At 43.5% G+C, this 16,357-nt stretch overlaps 1 protein-coding gene across 7 annotated transcripts in view; it reads right to left on the reverse strand.

The window, feature by feature from the left end:
* MYLK (myosin light chain kinase) overlaps window positions 1–16,357 on the reverse strand; it is a 334,343-nt gene that overhangs the window by 79,610 nt on the left and 238,376 nt on the right. For 6 of the 7 annotated variants that reach the window (XM_038421966.2, XM_043504946.1, XM_038421969.2 and 3 more), the window contains 4 exons: window positions 13,807–13,887; window positions 12,588–13,447; window positions 850–966; window positions 9–95 (listed from right to left, as the gene is read on the reverse strand). In XM_038421966.2, coding sequence (XP_038277894.1) covers window positions 9–95; window positions 850–966; window positions 12,588–13,447; window positions 13,807–13,887 — 1,145 coding nt within the window. Of the gene's footprint in view, window positions 1–8; window positions 96–849; window positions 967–12,587; window positions 13,448–13,806; window positions 13,888–14,454; window positions 14,662–16,357 lie in introns of those variants that run through there. The other variant, XM_043504949.1, reaches the window with a different exon arrangement.

Genomic DNA, 16,357 nt, shown 5'->3' on the forward strand with positions numbered 1-16,357 from the left:
CCACTTACTCTCTGTTGCGAATACAGGGGGAAGCAAGCTCTTTGACTTTTTGGTCTTCTTCTCAGCAGACTTTGGGGTCTTTGTAGGTGGGGGATCTGAAATTAAAAACAAAAGTAATAATAAAATATTCATCTTATTTAAGAACAGAGGGGGAGGGGAAGACATTCCCCTCATTCGTCATAAATTTGTTTTTGGTCTTCCTGCAAAGCTGGAGAAAACTGTTGGTTTGCACATTGTTTACACAGGATTTACTGCTCACAGATGCTGGGGAATGCCAAGTCCAAAGACAAGAGGGACAAACAAGGAAGGAGAGCTCTCTGCTGTTCAGAAGCAGCGGCACTCGATAAAGCTCATACAGTTAACTGCGCTGATTAAAGGGGACACTACCAAGGACTACCACTTCCTTAACCAATGAAAAGAAGGGGGGTTGTGCCTGAGCTGCTCTCTGCACAGCTCAGGACAGAAGGGCATAAAAGAGGCTTTTAACCAAAGAAACTCAGATGGCCTATAAATGGACTGACAGAATGCAGAGAGCTTAGAGAGGCAAATCCTCATAGGCCCAGCAACACTCTATACTAACCGTTCTAAAACCATTTTAGAAACCCAGTGGGCAGCAGGAGCAAAGAGGGATTAGACCCCAAAGCATCCCCATTGCTCAGCTCCCTGCTGGTTCTCTGCTTGGGCTGTCTGTTGTGGGGATTAAGTTATGATTTTCACAGAAAGAATGCAGGGAGGAAGCAGGCAGCTATTTTTTTGCAGTTTAGTGAGGGATGAGGTTGGGAAAGAGCACATAGGGAAAGGAGGAGGAAGTTTTACTGAAGGAGTTTCCCTATCAGGGAAAGGACTTACCATCCACCAACACTTTGCAAGCACATTCAGCTCTCCCAGATGCATTCTCAGCTATGCATTGGTACTGGCCCACATCTTCAGGCAAGGCCTTGTCAACGGTGAGTGAGCACAGTGACCCTAACACAAAGGAAAGAGAAGTCAGAGGGACATTGCATTTTGCAAATTCTGAAAGCTCAGCGTTGCTAGCAGAGATGGAGCAGAGTGGCTGAACTGTACTGGCAATACTGAGTTCCGTAGGAGATCACAGTTCCTTAAATGTTGTTGGTATCTCTACGCTGGAAGATATGCTTCATTAAACTAAGAGGCAAATTTTCAAATACACTGTAGTGATGAACATATATATATGTTCTTTATATATGAAGGCTGAAATAAGTAAATTACTCTCGATTCTCAAAAGAGGACTGAAGCACCTAAAATGGATTTTCGGTAGAGATGCATGTGAGAGCCAGATACAAATCTATGTTAGTAGTAATAATTATTTGTATTACAGCAGCACGTAAAAGCCCCACCTGAGACTGGGGCCAGATTGTGCTAGGTGTTGTACAACCACATAACAAAGAAATGGTCCTTGCCCCAAAGAGCTTACAGTCTAAGACAGGACCTCTGCAAATTGATCAGATGCTGGCTTTTGGTTTGGTCTCATCTCAGTTCCCAAGGGTGAAAATGGGTAACCTAAAATAGGTGCCTAAGCTTGAAAATGATACTGCAAAAGTCACTTTAATTTTGTTGGCATGGCTCAAAGAACAAGTGTAATGGTAGCTCTCAAAAAATAAAAAGCCCAATACATCAGCACTATCAAAGGTATCACTGTAGCAAATGCAAGACTTGGTTTCAATTGGGTCACAGGGACAGAATGCAGGATCCCACCTCAATTCTATTGTGGCCATGGAATTCTAACCCAAGGGAAACAAATTTCCTGTTTAAAACATGCTATTTTCTGTGAACCAAGAGTCTGTTTCCAACAGGTAGAGGCTGTACCAATGACTTACTCAGTCCAACTCTGGGCACATCCTCCCTTTCCCCACAGTTTATATGCTGCTTTGATGCTTTTTGAGTGACTTAGCCCCCTTAAAGCAAAATCCAAACACAAGCAAGCAACTTTCTCAGGTGAAAGAGAGGACTTGATTCTTTGCTTCCTCTCTCTTTGGATAATGCAGTCTGGGCCCCTAAACACACCTTGGTAGAAATTCTGGGCCTCCAGCCCAACAGTGCTTGATTGTCCAAGCCTCTTTTATCCTCTATTTATCACTCCTGGAGTCTCATGTCCTACTTCCTCTTAGGCCTCTCCAGCTCTCTTGGACCCTCTGACTACTGTACCATTCCCCAGCACCTCCTACTGGTCAGTCTCTCTTTCTCTGGTTTAAGTACTGACTGCCTCTCTTCTCCCAGCAGGCCTGCCTCTTGGTCACACCCATCCTTATCACACGACTCTCATGATCTGAGAAGTAAACCAATTACAGGTGAAACTGAGCCCAAACTCCCTTAAAAGTGGTCAGCTCACCATGACAGGAGTATCAGAGAAGATTACAGACTCCCCCCAGGGATACACAAAGATTTGGCTTCAGCTCTGATAAAACAACTGAACTCTTCATATAGAGAAAATCCCCCTTCTTAAAAGGGTATTTCATGATGTGAAGCAAAATGAAATGTAATGAGACTTCTCAACGCAATTGCTTTGTGAGACAAGCATGAGTAGGACAGAATGAATTTTTTTTTGGACTCTCAGCTAGATTGGGGAAATGGACTAAAATGCTATCTTCCCCCACCCCCCAGGAACAAAATGAAAATTATTTCTGCTTAGAGAGGCTGACCCTCTTAGTCACATAGTATATAGGCTCTGCCAGTCACAGGAAAAGAAATGAGTGTCTTCCCCCATATGACTTATCTCAAGAATCAGGTTTGCACTCAAAATGCAGCACAAATGGAGGAGAAGCATTAAAAAAATGCTCTTACAGGCTGCTTGCAATGACATACAATGTTCAAGGTAGTCTTTTCTAGTTCATAGACAGAGTCTGAGTGTATATTAAGACTAATTCCAAATAATTTATAGAATTCTACAACTTGCATCAAAAAGATAACATATTAGCACACAAAAACACCACAGGTAAAGGATGGGAGGAGAAAGAGATGCACAAAGAGGTGAAGTGACTTGCCCAAGATCACATAAGTCTGTAGCAGAGCTGGGAACAGAATCCAAATCTTTTGACTCCCAGTCCAGTGCCCCATTCACGAGACCTCATTGCCTCTTTAATAAACTAAGTTACCTACTGTATACTGCAAATACTGTCCTGGAAAGTATTTTCTCATTTAGTGTCTAGGTCTTGGTCTGCCCTTTCTTTCCTTATAGAACTTAACATTGAATATTTATATGTCCTTAACTACAAAAACAAAAAAATCTGATTGGGTTCTACAGGGACAAAAACACAAACAATAAAACCCAAAACTTTCCAAAAGGCCTGTGATCCATGATCGAGGGCTATATTCAATTCCCTGGTCAGGAGGCCAAATGTCTTTCAATGAAGTATTTGGTATTTCCTCTGCAAAAGCCCTTCTTGACCTCCTGCAGAGATTATTTTCTCATAGTTCTGAGAAAGCTCAGCTGGGTGATTCCAGCTGGGTATTTTGAATCTTGGCATCTCACAAATCCCTGCTGAGGGAACAACTTCACAATGAATTTTGTCCTGCTCAGATCTGTTCACAGTAATCAGCCAATTGATGACACACCCTAAAGCTCACACATCAGCACTACTGAGAACACTGTCACTGAGGATAGTGCACATGCAAGAGAGCTCATACAAATGCTGTGGATGACACATTTTCAGGGACTATAACTGGGACCTCTGTAGTCGTGCTGTGGCACGGTAAGGAAGATGTAAGCAGACAGTTTACAGGTGGTTCAATTTTAAACACAAAACCCCTTTCCAGGGTTTTGGGCCTATTTCAGGATTTTGTGGTTTAACCAGAGTAGTGCAAACTTAGCAAAATACCTCCAGCTGCTGCATTGCTTCCATGAAGCTCTACAGTCAGCAAGCTCCAGAACACAAAACAAGTATACAAACCAACAAACAACACCGCTTGTATCAAATTCCTTGTCCTGACTTCTAGTCAGCGAAAGCCCTGACTCCTTATCTCCCATGAGAGTAATCTCAGATCAGATGATGAAGTTTTTACTAATCCACTAGAAACTAAGGAGGATGTTAAATATCATCCACTAGGGATAAACATTTTAAAATCAGCATGCCCAGATACAGGGCTGTCCCTAGCTATTTTGGGGCCCTATGCAGCCCCCCCGTGGGTATGTGGGGGGGCCCAGGCCTCCACGGGGCCTGGTCCAAGGCCTCTGGGGGGGACGGGACTGGCTTGGGGGACAGGGTGGAAACCACTCCCCAGCACTCACTGGCGGCATGGCTGGGGCTGGGTCCCTGCACTTCCCGCTGCCAGTGAGTGCAGGCCTGGCCCTACTGCACTTCTCAGGGACGGGAAGAGGTGAGGCTGGGGCGGAGCAGGGGTGGGAAGAGGCGGGGTGGGGGCAGAGCAAGGGGCGGGGGCTTTGGGGAAGGGGTGGAGTGCTGGCAGGGCTGAGGCAGAACAGGGGTGGGAAGAGGCGAGGCAGGGGTGGGGCATGGGCCGGGGCCATGGGGAAGAGGCGAGGCAGGGGCTAGAGCAGCACGCAGCAGCACAGGGCACTAGGAAATTTGGTGCCCCAAGTTTCCTGGTGCCTTACACAGCTGTGTACTTTGTGTATGGGTAAGGACAGCCCTACCCAGATAACTTGCACCCAAAATCCTAGAAGAGTTGGCTGAGGAGATCGATGGAATGAGTATGTTAATTTTTAATAAATACTGGAATAGTGGGGAAATTCCAGAAGACTAGAAGAGTGCTAATACTGTGATAATATTAAAAAAGTACAAGTGGGATGACCTGGGTAAAACTCTGGGCAGGTTAGCCTAACATCAATACCAGGCACAATAATGGAAAAACTGATAGGGGATTCAATTGATAAAGAACTGATAAAGGACAGGAATATAATTAACACCAGTCAACACGGTTGTATGAAAACTTGTTCTGATCAAACAAACCTAATTTCATTCTCTGAAGAGACTATAAGCATGGTTGATAAAAGTATTTGTGTAGATGTAATACACTTACACTTTTGTAAGGTGTTTAACTCAGTACCACATAAGATTCTGATTAAAAAGCTCTCTCTATAAAAATCAATAAACCACATATTAAATGAATTAAGAACTGCTGGCTGACAGATCTCAAGTAATTGTTAATGAGGAATCATCATCGAATGGGGGTGTTTTTAGTTGGGTTCTGCAGGGGTTTGTACAAGGCCCGACACTATTCAACAGTTTCTGGAAGTAAATATAACATAACTGCTGATAAATTTGGAGCCTATGACTAAGGTCATTTTATTTTGTTGGAGGAATTGGAACCACAATATGCTGGGGGTGGAAATCATACATAAAGGACCATTTGGGATGCTTTAGCAGAGATGTGCCATGGTCTTTTGAGATTCCGCAGCTGCTTTTCTTCTGACCTTTCCTAGAGTGTTCAGATTTATGGAGTTGTTTTTTTCTCCTGAATACAGGTGTATGTAGCTTGAGTGTCCTAGTTCATGATGATGTGTTTCCAGTCAGTTACTGGAGGTTACACATTTTGCAGCCTAACATGTCACATATATCAAAGGAACTGTGGTGTTTGGAATAATACATATAGGGGATCAGATGCAATTATTTGCTAGGCACAAGAAAATGCACCTGAAGGGAAGTAAAATCTGTGATGTACAGGTGTGGACTTATCCTATCAACATTTTTCATTTGTTTTTGACAAAGGAAGGATTTTATCCAAAAAGTCCTGGCAGGTACTGGTTTAGCAGCAGACATGCATGATTGACAGGAGGACTTAAAAGCAATGTTAAGTCACAAGGAAGTTGTTAAAGGCATCATTACTAACAAGATCAACAATTGTTCATGCTGTCTCGGCAACAGGGATGGGAAAAGAACACTAGCAGTGAAGGAGCTATGTTCTGGACAAAGCAATGGGAATTCAGGTGCACAACCTCATATTTGCTTGGTGAATGCCAAGCTGCATTGTTGTCACCTGATGTAGGCCCAGGTAAAAACAATGATCCTTCAGGCCCAGGCTGTGTATAGGGTCTGTGACGCTGGCAGACCAAGTGCCAGCTCTTGCCAAGGCTTTAGGCCTCAGCTGAGCAATGACAAATTCATTGCTGGAAATCTGTCTGTTTCACCTTTTGTTAGGTAGGTCTGGTTAAGACGGGTATTGGAATTATAACAGTGTGTGTAGATGTTACACAATGCTTATAAATTGCTACATGTATTAATCTCACTTGCAATATCTTTATCATATGCTATAAGGAAATGCTTTCTTGGAAACTGTGAACTCAGTCAGGAGGGACTGTCTTCTAACCATCAAGAAGGCTGGGCAAAACTAAATGCGCCATTGTGGGATATCACAATTCAGAGACGTTGTTAATTGCCCCTGCACACCCATGAAGAGACTACATGTAAAAGTGATCATCACATCAGCTTGAATTCTGGAAGAAGGAAATAAAAAAAGATGACAAAAAAATCTCTCTCTCTCTCTTTGGCTGTTTGGATTCTCACAGGGCTGAAGCTATGAAACAGAAGCAGAGATCTCCGGAGTCAATCTGGATTAGCCCTAAAAGACATTCATTCAGTGGTGCAGACAGATTGCTACAGTTCTGTCACCTTTTGGACCTATAGACTGAAATTCATTTTTGTAATATATGTTGCCTACTTTAATCTGTAAATAACTCATTTCTTTTTCCTAGTTAATAAATTCTCAATCTTTAGTGTGAGATCTGAGGTGCAAGTGGTACTGGGGTAAGTGACTGGTCTCTTGGGACTGGAAGCAACTTGAATCTTTTGTGATCTTTGATGTATAGCAATCAACTATCACTAAGTCCAGCTTAAAGAAAAGGAGTACCCGTGGCACCTTAGAGACTAATAAATTTGTTAGTCTCTAAGGTGCCACGGGTACTCCTTTTCTTTTTGCGAATACAGACTAACACGGCTGCTACTCTGAAATAAGTCCAGCTTGTCTCGGAGGCAAGATAGACTGGAATGCCCAAGGGGACTGTCAGTAACTCCACGATGAGACTGATATAGTGCTTCAGGAGTTCACATTTGTTATTGGGTTGGTGAAATCTAGTTATAGACTATTCCATCAGTTGGGGTCTCTGCGCTGCTTTTTGACAGTCTGCCCTGAGGTTGGCATTCACAGTTGTGAACCACTCCAGGGAGCGTTACTGGGTCATTAGCGTGAACTAAAAAACAAATGTCTCTTATCTACACAGATGTACTTATGTCTAACCCAAGTAACATTTTCCACCTCCTGGGTATCTTTTCTATCAGTTATTTATTTATTTTAAGTAATGATAGACAAAGAAAGGTGCCCATCCCAAGTGCTAAAACAACTGAACCTTTGACAGGCATTTAAAAGCACAAACTGTAATTATGACAAGAAAACCAGCAATGACCTCCACCATATGCAAATAGCAGCCAATCAAATCCATTAGTAAAAGAAAAACTGGAGATCCTATCTCACCGTCCCATAAAAATTATACTTCAAGCATCAAATGAACCCATCCCTAAAAAACTAAACCTTGCAGCTTCCTCTTTGGGAAAGCATTCCTTTAACAGCATGGAGACAGGCAGTTAGCATGAAGGTGCCTAAATTGAATAAGAAAAATAAAATCAGTGATGATGTTAACAGTTTTGATGCTGGGATGGCAGATAGAAGGAAGAGCCAGTGTTCTTAGATACAGTATGTTGTGATTGTGAGATAGTGTCCAATATCTTGCTGTCCAGGCTCTTGATTTTTATAGCTAACATGGACTTTAACCTAGAGAAATATTTTGGAAGCCTTATTTAATAGTTAGACTGTGACAAAGTCATGGGCCAAGTACAGAGATCAAGGGCCTGACAGGCTTTCCTTGAGCTGAGTGTTATCTCTTGTTTGCTGGAGATGTTAGAATGAGAAATGGGATTTGGAGCTCATGTTCTGGTTTGTAACCCTCTAAGGTCTAGGGAAGTTTGGATCTGGATTCAGAGCTTCACAGCTTGGGCCCATCTTCCTGCCTGCTGGTGAGATGACTTGGTTTAAGGAGGGTTTATGGGGTTAGCCTCTTCAAAGAGGAGGGAGACATTTCAGTAGAAAGTTGTTTAGCAGAGGAAAGGGCTGATTACAAATAGGGGACAAACATGGCAGGGGAAGTTCTTTCCAAAGGATTGTTACACTCAGATGGAAGAGTTCAAATCACTGGTACAACCTAGATGTCAGAAGAGAGAGAAAGAGAGAGAGTGTGAGTGAGTGAGTGTAAGAGCCACACTTTTTAACCTGCAATTCCTAAACCAGTAAATCACTGGCATATGGCAGGTGGCCATGTTACTTTACTTTCCATGTGCTTACCCCAATGGTAAATTTGGCCACCTGGAGGTCACATAACTTAAGTGATGCTGCAGCCTCTTTGGCTTTCCAGAAATGTTGGAGTGTTTTAATTTGGTTTCAAAAGAGCAAAAATGTGGCATTGTGCCAGGTTCATGTGTCACTGATGCTGCATGCTTTATGAGCAATCAGCCCACATCAACGAGAACAGGTGTATGCTATGCAAAAGGACAGGTAAAGGTCTCTCTCCTTCTGGAAGTAGGTTATTCCAATGCAGCCTTAGATCCTGATTCATTAACTAGGTGTATGCCATTTCTGTGAGCTTCACAATGAAGCTACAGTAACGGTGGGATACATTTTATGGTATTCTTTCTTAGAGATCTCCTTTACTACCCCTGCCGGCCATCAACTAAAATGTCACCATAAATCTAAGGGTATACATTCCGAAGAAAGGAAGAAATATTGGACAGTAGGCTCAATCCTGCTTCCACTAAGATTTTTACTGTTGAATACAATGAGAGTCAGATGATACACTAGCACTCAAAAATAGCTTTGCAGGAACTAAGCCCATTAACGTGAGCTAGGTCCCTTTGCTATTAATTCCTCTCCTCCCCATTCTTTTAGCTGAGGATGGCTGAACAGGATTATCTGCAGAGCCCATTAAATGCTGCTCGTAGATTGGCGGAAGGGCTTGCTGCAGGAGGACAAGGTGCCAGGAGGGAACAGGCTGCTTGTGCAGCACTCCCACTGCCAAAGATTGGACCTGGGTCTTCAGCATGGTAATGCACAGTTCTAACCTGCAAACAGCCGAGTCTGTTGCTGTTTTATGCATATAAACTGGAGATGGAAAAGACCTATTGGGTCACCTAGATTAACCCCTTCTCAGTGCAGGGCTGTTCCCTATTGTTATTTATATTCTGGCAACTTATAGAAGCCCAAACTGAGATCAAGGCCTCACTATACAGAGTAAGAGAGGGTCCCTGCCCTGAAGAGTTTACAGTCTAATTAGGCAAGACAGACAAAGGGTTGGAGGGGAAATAAAGGCACAGAGAGATGACATGATGCATCCAAGGCCACGCAGCAGGTCAGTAAACAGAACCACGTCTCTGGACTACCAACCCAGTTCCCTGTCCACTGACCCACACTGCCTTTGTACACTTACTACTGTTACATCCAATCTGGATTTAAAATGTGGTGGGGTCCCCCACTTCCTCTGGGAGATTATCTCATAGGACAACAGAGCTCACTCTCCGGAATTCTTTCCTGATATTCAACCTAAATTTGACCTTTCTTACTATCCACCTTGCAGCTGCTAGTTATATGTCCTTTTAGCATGCTAATTATTTCCTCTCCAGTCTTGGTGTTTACATCCTTCAAATATTTACAAACCCTTATTAGTGAAAAAAGAAAATAAATCACCAAAATAATTGGCACTTGCTTTGAATGATCATGAAACTCTAGTTATTTAATTCACAGCAGGCATGGACGCATCTCACTGCAGAAGAGGCTATTTTGCAATGTTTAAAATCTCTCCAACTCTGCCCTAGTGTTTATATGTTCAGATCCAAGCTTTTAACTTTCCGAACGCTAAGATAGTAAAAGCAGGGTCTCATTCCCCCCTGCCTCTCCCCAACCAACCAATCCACATTCCCACCCCCCACGCCTCCCAGCTCCAAAGCCAGCTGATATTGATTCAAAATTTACCAGTGGGTAGCTTCCAAAAGCCAAACAAGTTAAAGATAATACCAATGAGCTAATAGTATCACTACTACTAGAACATAAAGGCTGTGGCCCTGATATTTAGAGGTATTTAGATATTGCTCCACTCAGCACTGCAATGTCTAACTGACTTAGGAACCTAAGCCCCTTTCAGTGGAATTTAGACTCCTAAGTGCCCAATTCACTTTGGAAAATGATTCTTAGCACTTGTCTACACTGCTCCACAGTTCAGATAATGGAGGTGTGAATAGCAGCATGCACCTAAGTGATGTGTTGTCACTCTACTAACAGTGCTGCGAATGCAAACTAAAAGGTTCACTGTTCACGTTAACATAGCATTCTTCAAACAGGACTACATTAAATTGAACTAGGAACCTTTTAGTACACGCCCGCAGCATCCACATAGGGCGTTACTGAGCAGCACCTGGGCGTGTATTGCTGATCACATCCTCGTAGTCCAAACTGTTTGGTAGTGTAGACATAGCTTTAGTCATAGGCTCCATAACTGCTGATAAATTTGTGGCACTGCTGAGCAGACCAATGCCTAAATATCTAAAAAATCTGGGCCAGAGCTCCTACTCCTTGCAGTGTGGCCATCTTTAAATGTTGTACTTTTCCTCTCATCATGAGCTTTTCTTTTCAGTCCCGTGGTAAGAACTTGCTCTATTGTGAGGTCATGACAAAATATCAGCCATGTGGTACCACAACTCAATGCTGCTGCACCAGCCCCATTACACTGGGAGACTTTAACAACCCATCAGTCAGGCCATCTGACAGGCCAACATCAGCATCACTCCTCTCCCTGGAAAATCCGGACCACAGGGAGTTCTAGCTAGTTCTGGTTTCTAGCTCAACCACACCACATCACAACCCCCATTTCCTCATAACATTAATATTTCTTAGACTCCACCTCCATCAGGAAAGAAAGCAACTTCATACAGAAAGAGCACTGTGACAGTAAAACTGGGCCCAGGAGGCAGCTGCAATGCAATTCAGGAAAATGACTGTCTGGAAGAGAGATTTGCACTGTCAGGTTGTTTGCTGTAATTCTGCATTGGGTTGTGGTGGGGAGAGATGAACACTAACTGCAGCCAAGGCCAGAGTTGAATCCCTGCCACCTGGGCTTCTTTCTGCATAAACAGGGATTCATCTCAGGATGAGGGTTATTCAAGGTTGGCTTCCCATTCTTTCAACCCCCTCACACATACATACACACACCATCCCTGTTCTGCACTAAGGTGAGAGCCTACAACCAGCCTACACCCACTGACAAGTAGGGTTGATGCTTGTCAATGAAATTATTATACCATTTCAGGTCCATAAAAGAAGTCATGCACTTGGTGCATCTTCCACTCCATCTAGCTACTGACACTGTGCCCATCACTGTGGTATCTGAGCACCAACCTGGTACCTATGTGAAGACAGTGTTACCTCTGCAAAACTTCTAGCTCCCACGAGCTTAAAATAAAGGAGTCCAGAAGTTGCTTTTATGTTCAGATCACTGTGCAGTAACTTGTTACTCTAGGTTGTCCACCTAGGTATGGTATTTTGGTTCTGATTTAGTTTCACTATTGTGAGTTAGCTATACAGTGAAACATAGAAAAGAGAGCAGATACTGTAGAAGGCTGAGTAACTTATTACCACCATCATTTTATTGCCGAGAGTTCTATAGGACCATGTCATTTTCTGCATAACATCTAAAGGTGCCTTATGAAACCAACAAACAAACAATAATGACTTCATTCTGTGTTACTGATATTACATTTTTCTATTTTTGTCCCCTGCAAAATGTGTTGTACTAGAGACAACATCCCATTTCATACTGTAGAAAACCAGTTCAAGACAGTCTGTTTATTCAGTATGCGGAACATAGCAAAGGAATGATTCTGATAATTTGACAATCCTTGTTTAAGGGTTTTTGCCAAATTCTGATCCATTTCCCAGAGCTGTGAAACAGATTAATTTAGAAAGTTTCAAGCTAGTTTTCTGGAATGCTGCAACATTTTGCACGGCATTGGTATCATTTCAAGTGGTATAACATCAATTAAATAAATCTGAGTTAAATGCATTGGGAATTAAATCTCCCAGATCTGATCTTGGAGGCTGCTTTATAATTTGGAGTTGTAGCAACTTTTTACAGTTCAATCCCCCCTTCCTCTCACGAGTCTGAACTCAATTAGAACCAGCCTGAAAAATTAACATACATGAGATTTAAATAAAAATTTACAAAACAGCAATAATGTTATTTGGTTTTTCATGGTTATAAATCCTCAAAGTTCAATAAATAAATACCATGTATGGGGTCCATAAACATGGTTAACAATATAAACAGCATTTAACAAGAATGCAAGATGTTCAATTTTATAAAAATTACATCTGCAAGTTGTTAAAGGGGAATCTACAGGAAACATGTCAAACAATGCTGTTCATTGTGCACGCCACTGAAATAACAAGACTTATGCATCTGGAGTCAGTTACTGGCATAGCACTCAAATAAAGTATTGCATTGCATTTAATAAAGTAAACATTATAATCAAGAGGTGGATGTAACAGTCTGCCATCCAGTTGGTGTTTTTAATTACCTTCTTGAGAGATGACAATGAACTTTGATGATTTGATGGCTTTGCCGTCTAGAGTCCAGGTGACAGCTGCAGGGGGATCAGAGGAAATCCGACATTGTAACACTAATTTTTCACCATCCACTACATGAGTATCCTGGAGCTTCTCTGTAAATGATGGTGCCATTCCTTTGCTGTCGACTTTCTTCTCAATTATTCCACCGTCTACCATTGAGCACCCATGTGCACAGTTTGTGTCATTCTTCTCTTTCTCTTTCACCTCTGGTTTGGCATGCTGAGCTTCAGAGTTGGTCCTGGCATTCTGAGCCACAGAATTGGTGCTGGTGTTCTGAGCTTGGGTATTGGTGCTGCCATTCTCAGCTGATGGCTTCTTCTTCGAGCCAAGCACAGATCTGAAATCTGGGGTGGCTGGTTTAGGGGGTGGTACCTTCTCCGGCAAGGAGACTTTGGGGGTGCCCTTCTTGGCCAGCACCGCGCGGAAGTCCACCTGTTGAGGGCTGTGAACTTTCCTTTCCTCCTCCGACAAGGTCTTGGGCTTGACCTGCCGCTGCAGGTTAGCACGGAAGTCCATTTGCTCAGCTGGGATTTCTTTCAGTTCCTCCTCAGAAAAGCTTTTAGTGTTGACTTTCTTCCCCAAAATGTCACGGAAATCAAGCTGCTCTGCTTCCTGCTGCCGGAGCCTCTCTTCTGTATGCTCCCGGGTTTCCACTCGTCTTTTGAGTACCCCTCGAACGTCTTCCTGCTCCTCCTCAGCTGGTCTGGTGTCACCACCACTCTTTCTGAAGCCACTGATTCTGCCGAAAGTTAGTACACCATGATCACCACCATCTCTTCGTTCTCCAGAGCTGGCTGGTTCCCTACCACTGTGATCAGCAAAAGAAAAAAGAAAGACAGCCAGAAAAGGGGCTGGTTTAAAATGTCAGGAAACAATCTCAGAGCAAGGATGAAATGTGTTTATAGAAGGAAAGTTTGATTAGAGAAGCACACTCCATTAGTTTATTGCATCAGTGATGACTTCAGGAGCCATATATGGGCACAAACAAAAAAAGATTTCTACACTGGCTTGGTACAATATGCTTCAACTGTATGATGAAAACAATTTGTTGGGTCACATTTGGGGATTAGGTTGAAATGAAGCCAGCCTGGGTCTGGAAGGGCAGAGAATTAGCATAGCAAAAATAGACAAAATCCATCCATGCAAGTCCCTGGGAACTGTACTCACTCTCTGTGCATTTCTCCTCCTGAAACTGAACTTTCTCTCAGCATCAGAGACACCTGGCAGCTGCATTCTCCAACTTGGTTCCTGAAAAGTTTAAGGGAAATCAGAAAAGAAGGATATTCCTAACCCCCTCCCCTACCCCCACCTCCACCAGCACAATATGCCTGAGCTAAATATCTTTATGTTCCACTAAAATACATCAAAACCAGGGTGTCCCTCTCCTTTTCGAGCTCAGTATCCTGGTGGATGGCTAAATTGATTAGGTTACTATTTGTTTGGATGAATGGTATCTCCAAAAGCTGTTGCTAATTGGCTGTTACTTGCATTATGGAATGAACAAACACTCCCACCCACCTTCTTAAACCAAAACCAAAGCACACTTAAAGAATGAAACAGCCCCACTCAAACAAGCTAAAGAAAAACAAATACAAAAGCTGGAAAATCTAGGCAGAGGAAGAGGCTATTTTGCAATGTTTAAAATCTCTCCAACTCTGCCCTAGTGTTTATATGTTCAGATCCAAGCTTTTAACTTTCCGAACGCTAAGATAGTAAAAGCAGGGTCTCATTCCCCCTTGCCCCTCCCCAACCAACCAATCCACATGGATTGCTCCAGCCTGTACATGTTTATATTAAAAAACATAAAAGTGTCACCATATATGGTGCTGAGCCTTTATTCTTCCTTTTGCAGAAGAATGCCACAGATGCCTTTTGTAAATGGCTCCCATTAAAGAAGTCATTAGAGTGCTTCCCTTCCCCCACTATGCTTCTCCAGCAGATGTAATATCCTCCTAGCTGCAAAGTGCTCATCTCCACTTAACTTAGGGGACTCCAAGTGCTAAAGTTCACGTCCCTGGCAATAAGAAAAGGAGTACTTGTGGCACCTTAGAGACTAACAAATTTATTAGAGCATAAGCTTTCGTGAGCTACAGCTCACTTCATCGGATGCATTTGGTGGAAAAAAAAATCTCCCCTGTTTTTTCCACCAAATGCATCCGATGAAGTGAGCTGTAGCTCACGAAAGCTTATGCTCTAATAAATTTGTTAGTCTCTAAGGTGCCACAAGTACTTCTTTTCTTTTTGCGAATACAGACTAACACGGCTGCTACTCTGGTCCCTGGCAATAGTACAGTCATCCTGACTGCACCTTGTGTTGGAATTTAAAAAAAAACAACAAAACACAAAATTGATCCCTTTCCAATGATTAAAGACTATGGAGATATTTTATTGGTGGGTGGATTTTTGGTCCTTTCCAGTCTAGGCACAAACTCCCAACTGGACTGGAAACTCCTGGATGGATTTATTTTTAAACAAAGATGATATGTATCTCTGGAAACATTCTCAGGACATGTGCATGTGAACGTAGAGGTTTTTTCCCAGCTCTTCCCTTTTCAAAAGGCTTTTATTTAGTAAGACCACCACAGAACCCCTTTTGGCCCATTATGCACTGAAGTTTTAAATATAGATTTTAAAGTTAAACAGAGTTTGCCTGGCCAATTTTTCAACAGTACTAGAAAACATTTTCCTAGACAGGCCCTGTTTATATGAACACCCTTTAGAACAGAGGTGGGCAAACTACTGACCTGCCTGGCCCTTGAGCTCCCAGCCTGGGAGGCTAGCCCCCGGCCCCTCCCTCGCTGTTCCCCTCCCCTGCAGCCTCAGTGTGCCACCAGTGCTCTGGCCCGCTGCTCTTGCTGGGCAGCAAGGTGGCGTGACTGGCTCCGGCATGGTAAGGAGGCGGGGAGCGGGGGTCCCAGGGGGCAGTCAGGAAGCAGGGGGTGGTTGGATGGAGTGGAGGTTGTGGGGGGTGGGGCAGTCAGGGGACAGGAAGTGGTTGGATAGGCGTGGGAGTCCTGGGGGCCTGTCAGTGGTCAGGGGTGTGGATAGCGGTTGGGACAGTCAGGGGACAGGGAGAAGGGGGGGTTAGATAGGGGGTGGGGTCCCGGGGGGCAGTTGGGGTGGGGGTCCCAGGAGGGGGTAGTCAGGGGACAAGGAACGGGGGGGTTGGATGGGTCAGGGATTCTGAGGGGGGCAGTCAGGGCACGGAAAGTAGGAGGGGGCAGATAGGGGCAGGGGCCAGGCTGTTTGGGGAGGCACAGCCTTCCCTACTCGGCCCTCCATATGGTTTTGCAACCCCGATGTGGTCCTTGGGCCAAAAAGTTTGCCCACCCCTGATTTAGAATATACTATAGTATTCAACACCAATGGTACAAGCCTCTGTGACTTAGCACAGTATGACATAGTGGTTAGAATCAATTCAGAAGATCCAGCATGAGACTATATTTTTATAATGGTTACCATCACCATCATGCAGCTTTTTTGTTACTAATTTGCCTTTGGTTTATTTAAGAAAAGAAAAGAAAACACAGTTTTTAGTAACCAGGCAATGGGGTGCTTACAAATAATTCAACCCCACAACACGGCACTGTCCACTGACAGGAATGACCTTATTTCACAGAGGTCACCCCCAAATGGAATGGCGTTGTAAGCCACCAAGAACAAGCCGGGAGCCACGATACCAAAATCCTCCTTCCAAGAACTCTGCCCATGGCCACAA

This window comes from Dermochelys coriacea, chromosome 11 (genome assembly GCF_009764565.3).
Source record: "Dermochelys coriacea isolate rDerCor1 chromosome 11, rDerCor1.pri.v4, whole genome shotgun sequence".
Taxonomy (NCBI): domain Eukaryota; kingdom Metazoa; phylum Chordata; order Testudines; family Dermochelyidae; genus Dermochelys; species Dermochelys coriacea.